Source organism: Palaemon carinicauda, chromosome 9 (genome assembly GCF_036898095.1).
Source record: "Palaemon carinicauda isolate YSFRI2023 chromosome 9, ASM3689809v2, whole genome shotgun sequence".
Lineage (NCBI taxonomy): Eukaryota > Metazoa > Arthropoda > Malacostraca > Decapoda > Palaemonidae > Palaemon > Palaemon carinicauda.
In genome coordinates, this window is record NC_090733.1 from 111,842,913 (window position 1) to 111,850,412 (window position 7,500).

General features: G+C 32.0%; 1 protein-coding gene across 1 annotated transcript in view; it reads left to right on the forward strand.

Moving 5' to 3' along the window:
• The window catches only part of LOC137647047 (oxysterol-binding protein-related protein 1-like), a 578,280-nt gene that overhangs the window by 553,698 nt on the left and 17,082 nt on the right, over positions 1 to 7,500 (forward strand). The window contains 3 exon segments of the mRNA XM_068380189.1: positions 2,178 to 2,290; positions 5,354 to 5,438; positions 6,937 to 7,041. Coding sequence (XP_068236290.1) covers positions 2,178 to 2,290; positions 5,354 to 5,438; positions 6,937 to 7,041 — 303 coding nt within the window.

A 7,500-nucleotide genomic window follows, 5' to 3' on the forward strand; every position in this document is an offset into this window, starting at 1 on the left:
ATCACATCTTCCAGGGCTACAAATAAGAAGTACATATACAACATTAAGAAACATTAATAAAAATATACAAATATTAGAAATATAAAAAGTAAAAATTAGTGAAAACTAAAAATTCAAGTAAAAATATACATAAAACAGAAGTGGAACCAACCTCGCAGAAGCGCATATATTAACTGAATGGCATCAACAATTACAGAACAAAACAAAGAAATCTATGACAAGTACAATTAAGTCGAGGAAGTTTGGGCGTTTAACGACGGAACCAGTGTTAATCAAAATTGACTCCAGAATAGGCAAGTCATGGTAATTAGATACCTGTCCTATAATGCTAAAATCTTTATTGTCAATATTTATTTTGCACATTTTAGTATGATTGCGAATATTTGAATGTTCTGGGTTGGATATTCTGCAACCTGTTCGAAAACTAACACCTCTATGAGAGTCAATTCTGACCTTCAACAACCTCTTGGTAGATCCTGCGTAGGTCCCAGAGTTACACTTTGGGCAAATATATCGATACACTACACCAGAGGACATCAAAGGACTCAATCGATCCTTAAAGTGAAAAACCGAGCCAACTGTGAGAGGATTCTTGGGAATTAAGTTTACTGCAACAGCTGGAAAATGTTGTTGTATGATTTTTGTAAACTTCTGTCTAAAGGAATCATCATGCATAAAAGGAAAACTCGCATAAAATTTGAGCTTAGGTACTGTTGTTATTTTCTGAGTCTGAGCCAATTTATCATTTAATAATTTGTTGAGATGCTTAAAAAATAATTTAGTCGGAAAACAGTTTTTCTTAAAATAATCACATAAATAAAGTACTTCAGTATGAAAATATTCCCAACTAGAAGTAAGAAGGAATGCTCTGTGGAGAAGAGTAAAAATAGAGTTTAATTTAAAATTGTAAAAACAAGAGCTATAAAAATTCGAACCTAATCCAGTAAAAGTCTTTTTTCTAAAACCTTCTCTCTCTCTAGATACTAACACATCTAAAAAATGTAATTTATTTCCTTCCTCCTTTTCTAATGTGAACTTTATATTATTGTGCTGCGAATTGGCAAAATCGACGGAGTCGACACAGAATTCATTTCTGAATAAAGCGAAGGTGTCATCAACATATCTGACATAAAACAGGGGATGGTATCTCAAAGGGCAATTTTCGAGCATGGTCTCCTCCAGGGAGCACATAAAAATGTTAGCAAAAGTGGGTCCCAGAGGGGAACCCATAGCCATTCCATCCACTTGTTTATACAACTTGCCATTAAAAACAAAAGCGGTGTCCAGCACCGCCAACTCCAAAAGTTTCTTAAAAGACGTGCGATTTAAAGAATTAAAAGTGGCATTAGGTTCTAGAAATAATTTGTTTAAAATAATAATATCTATTGTTTCCTCCACAAAAATCATACAACAACATCAAGACTAGTCATAAAAAGATCCACTCAATTGTACTTGTCATAGATTTCTTTGTTTTGTTCTGTAATCGTTGATGCCATTCAGTTTATATATGCGCTTCTGCGAGGTTGGTTCCACTTCTGTTTTATGTATATTTTTACTTGAATTTTTAGTTTTTTACTAATTTTTACTTTTTATATTTCTAATATTTGTATATTTTTATTAATGTTTCTTAATGTTGTATATGTACTTCTTATTTGTAGCCCTGGAAGATGTGATAATGACGATCACGAAACGTCGGGATATATAATAAATGGAATTTTAGAACTGCCTATTTCCCTGTCCACTTTGAGAAATGTAAATTACTGGCTGCCGCCACCTTCTCTGATGATATATATATATATATATATATATATATATATATATATATATATATATATATATATGTGTGTGTGTGTGTGTGTGTGTGTGTGTTTGTTTGTGTGTGTGTATGTGTGTGTGTGTATTTTTGACGTCAAGTTTTCTGTTATGTATATACACACACACACATATATATATATATATATATATATATATATATATATACTGTATATATATATACACTGTATATATATGTGTATGTGTGTATCTATGTATATATAGGCAGATATATATATATATATATATATATATATTATATATATATATATATATATATATATATAAGTATAGAGTTGATATGTGGATATAGGAATGAATACTATCATCCCTACTAACCCCTTTTAACCTTTCCTCTTCTTTAGCCACGGTGAGGCCTACACCTGGAGCAACGTCAACTGCTGCGTCCACAACATAATCGTCGGCAAACTCTGGATCGAGCAATACGGCAACATGGAAATAACTAATCACGCAACAGGTGAGATCTGAGTCATTAACCTGGTTTCCTGTCCTCTATCAACAAAAAAAAAGAAAAAAAAAGAAAAAAAGAAAAAAAAAGAAAAAAACCAGGTTGTGCAAAACGCGACCCAACTTTAATTTGTTGCGTCGAGAGTTGTAGATTGTTCAGATTTTATCCTGTTGGATATCGTTGTTGGATACTTTAGGGAGCATATTTTGTTTGTTTTCTATCGAATGATATTAATTCTCTCTCTCTCTCTCTCTCTCTCTCTCTCTCTCTCTCTCTCTCTCTCTCTCTCTCTCTCTCTCTCTCTCCTACAGTAAATAAGTCTTATGGTGCCCGTTTCAGTGATATTTTTTATTCTTCAGATTTAGAATCGTGGTGATAATAATCATTACATTAATGAATGTATTTAAAAAAAGTAACAATGTAAGTACTTTTTTATTTGTTGAATTGTGTGACTTTCCCTCCATCCTAATTCATTTGTCCGTATTTTGAAATCTTTCAGTTTTTATTTATTCAAAGGAACATTGAATACGCAGAGCTCCTTCTTAACAACATGAGCAGAGACATGAATCATTATTCTGCCATGAATATACAATTTTCCTCATAAAAGACTGCAATCAATTTTCTGGCGCTATAAGGCAACTAATGACGCGATAAAACACAGGAGCAAGAAAGTTGGCCGTAAAAAGAATATATATAGCATATCCCAGATCATATTTGGTCTCTAATGCATTTACTCGAAGTCAATATTAAAGGGATATATCTTATTTCCCAAGTGTCCCTTTCTGAAATACACTTCTTTCCAAGGGTTGTGGTGGCCTGGTGGTAGCGTCCTAGCCTGGTGATTGCCTGACTGGGGTTCGAATCCCGCTCAGACTCGCTAGTTCCTTTGGTCACTGCAAACTCACCGTCCTTGTGAGCTAAGGATGGTGGGTTTGGGGGAGCCTATAGGTCTATCTGTTGAGTCATCAGCAGCCATTGCCTGGCCCTCCTTGGTCCTAGCTTGTAATATGGTCAGTAATGTCACTGTCCCTTGCCTCTGCCATTCATGAGCGACCTTTAAAGACCTTTAAACTCTGTTTGATACATCTATACTGCTTGGCTAATCCCTCTGGCTTAAAATGCCCATTGTGACAGCCTATTACATTTACGAAAAGAAATTTCTTTTTGGCATTTTCTTTTGCAAGCATCAAACTTTGTTGATGTACGAATGAGGGTCATGGAGAATAACTGTCCTGTTTGGATATGCAAGTACAATTTTGGATTATTTTGCACATGCCTGTGTTTTGCGTAGCTGTCTTTCAAAAATAATGATTTTGTTACTGATTTATATATATATATATATATATATATATATATATATATATATATATATATATATATATATATATATATATATATGTATGTATGTATGTATGTATGTATGTATGTATGTATATATATATATATATATATATATATATATATATATACACAGTATATATATACATATATATATATATATATATATATATATATATATATATACTATATATATATATATATACTATATATATATATATATATATATATATATATATATATATACATATATATATATGTGTGTGTGTGTGATGAATATGTACCACTAACAAATGTGAACCACAATGGAATTTAATATCGAATACTACCTTTTGGAATGTATATCCACTGGAAATTTCTCTATAATGAATGCTTCTGGCTGAGCAAGGATTCGAATCTATCCCTTGAGTCGAAACAATGCCTGCAGAGACGACTTAACCAATCGAGCTATCAAGAGAGGTATAAGTACATTTCAAGTCCACTTTATATCTATATATCTATATATATATTTATATATATATGTGTATATATATATATATATATATATATGTGTGTGTGTGTGTGTGTGTGTGTGGGTGTGTGTGTGTGTGTTTGTGTGTATGTGTGTGATGTGTTATGTGTTTAAAGGGTAAATATTTCATTAAAAAAGAATCCTTCTGATAAAGAGAGAAAGAGAAGGGGTTTGAGTTTTTAAACTGATCGTTTAAAGCTGCAAGCCAGACGACTTCTTTTCCTCCTGAGAGCCATCAAAATAATGGAAAATTGTCAGTTGATTAATATGAAACCCCACATATTCATTCGTAGTATCATTTTTTTTTTTTATTTTCTATGTACAATATAAACCCAGATCTCATTTTTTTTTATTTGATGCAGATGAGGGGAAGCCGAGTAAACCAACCAAAATAATTGCATGTTTATTTCCATCTATTGTTCTGAAGTGGTATTTTGTCACCCCCCCAAGTACCACATTTTGCGTCACCCACAGGGGGTTGGTTAGAGAGTTAAATATTCGTTCACTCACAGATGCTCCTCCCTAGAATCTTTGGTCTGTGATTGAACACGTAAGTCGACTGTCCATCGTATGCATTGTGTGATAGTCATTGGTTACCTGTAGGTATTGTACAGAGTCAAGTTTTTCGTCCATCGCAAGAACTGCTTGAAGGTTTTCAGTCGATATCTAGCAGTAGATGCATTGGAAAACTTACATGAAGAATTATTTTCCAAATTTGTGTTCGGAACTCCATCTGCATTTTCCCAACGTGAATATGAAGACTTACTGTAGTTGAAAATAGCTTTATCTGAATATGAATTGACAATCATATATAACTGAATTTAGTGGATTTCTTTTAGAATTATTTTGGTTTGGATATATTGTTCCATATTGTCTGTATCACTTTACCTGCCTAATAGAACAGCTGGCAATTAGTTGATTTTGGATTTTATGTATGGGACTGGGGAGCTTTCAGAGTTTCCTAACCACAATAGTATTTCGAGCCTGGAAATCTATTAAACTCCTCCAGTTCAGCAAACACACAAAGATTTATTTTTATTGCTATTTTAGTTTCAATATATGCATAAATACACAGCCATTTAATTATAATTGCAATAATACGTGCAGTTTATAAATGACGCAGAATCTAAGACAGAAAAACAAACTGAAGAAAATATATTTGTTCACTTTTGCCATAATTGGAAACATATTTTAAATGTTCTTTTTTAAACTTTTTTTTCCAGGTCATAAGTGCGTGTTAACATTCAAAACCGCTGGATGGTTTTCAAAGGATCTGAACCGTATAGACGGATACATAATGGATAAGAAGTAAGTAGGATTGGTTGTACATATAGGATTAGAGATTACATATATCTTATATATATATATATATATATATATATATATATATATATATATATATATATATATATATATATATATGTGTGTGTGTGTGTGTGTGTGCGTGTGTGTGTGTGTATTAGTATGCTTATCTTTAGATCATATCCTTCTGTGGACATAAATAATAATAAATAGATATACTGTACACTTACCTTGATTTCACATGCTCACCTTACATGATTTATTATCTGGTTTACTATCTCCAAGCCAACTATGTAAAAAGCCTGCTGTAGCTTGACTTATTCGAATATATCTGTAGATCAGGAAATGTTATTGTAGCCACTTATAATTGATATGCTTAAAGCATGGCAAAATTAGTTATTTTGAACTAGAATAGACGGAATATTTATTCTAACTGAACATTCTATTATTTTATTTGGTTAGTTGATAGCCATGAAGTCACAATCTTAGATAATGGTTTGTCGTCTCCACTTATTTACTGTAATTGTTTTTTTTCCGCTCTTACTTATGAGCTTTGTAATTATCTTGCTGTTTTCGAATTTTATGATAAATGTTTGGTCCTCTTACACTGAGCGATGCCGGCTGAGTGTTCCATCTCTGAGTGGCTGAGAAGCTTCCATTTCGGATTCAGGGATGAGGAGGGTAATTAGCGTCTTTCCAAAATTCTCTGAGAGGAGGATGTTGACAGGACAAATAGATTTTATAAGTTTGAAAATAAAGACGAATTCCTTAAGAATATATCATTTTTGGAAAGTTCTAATTATTTTTTTAGGAATGTTCTTTACAATCATGTGATTGTAGGGTATCAAAGTATTTACGAGACATGTGTGGATAATTAAGTGTATCATAAAACCTTTCTATATTATTTTAGGTCAAATTATTCATTTCAGTCCTAGTGAGCATAATTACAGGGATTCCATTACATTTTTAACAGCTTTGGTCTTTAGTAAATGGAGATATTATTCAGGTTTTCTTGATATATGAGAATTAAGTGTTAGAACATTCATTCATCCTTAAATCGTAACAAAGCCTTTCACGGGTTTAGGAACCGATGTCACAGCTAACTTATTCAGCAGAAAGTATTTTTCTTACAACCTCCATTACTATTAAAGATAATATATATTTTGACTTATTTACATAACAAACATCTTCCTCATCATATTGATATTATCACTGTTATTGAAATATATTGATATTCTTATTATGTTTTACTAATATCATAGCTGCTTCTACATATAATAAAAATCTCCCTCATCATGTTTATATCATTATTGTTGTTGAAATATATTGATAATATTCTTATTGTATTTGAATAATATCCCTGTTGTTCTCTCATTTTAAAATAGTTAGTTTTACAATAGTATTAGTACTAGCAACATTAATAGTATATTGTAAAAGAGCATAAATAATATACCATCGTCCTCATATCTCTAACGTCTTATGCCTCTTGTCTCCCGAAAAACAGGAAAAAACGCCTGAGTTTCCTTTACGGGAAATGGACCGAGTTCCTCCGAGCGACAGACAATGACTCCTACGAAGAGTATTTGAAGACGAACGCCCATAAGTTCAGGTATATTTCTTTTAATGGTCTTTTTCATCTTATTCAGTTAATAATGTCTTTTTTTCCATCCGTGATTGTTTTCCCTTGATACAAAAAAGAAAAAAGCTATTCCAAGTTTATATTTAACATTTTTATAATCATATAGGAATTTTAGAGACCTATATTTTTCTTCTTTAAATTTTGAGATACGGCGTTCTCAAAATTCTTTTGTTCTTTTGCAAATATTCGTTTAATCTTTCCCTCAACGTAAGAGGTCATTTGGCTTAGCCCTGTACGTAGCAGTTTTTCCTTTCTTGTTATTCAGTGCCATATCTCCTTCCTTGAATTATATTCCTTACTTGCTTTTTATCTGCTCCAAAAACTTTTCTTTTTCTTTTGCTTCGTCTTCAGTCAACGATATCATATATTTCCAGAGAAGTTTATTTCTTCTCTCACTTATCTTATTCCTCCCTGTATAGAATTTCATTT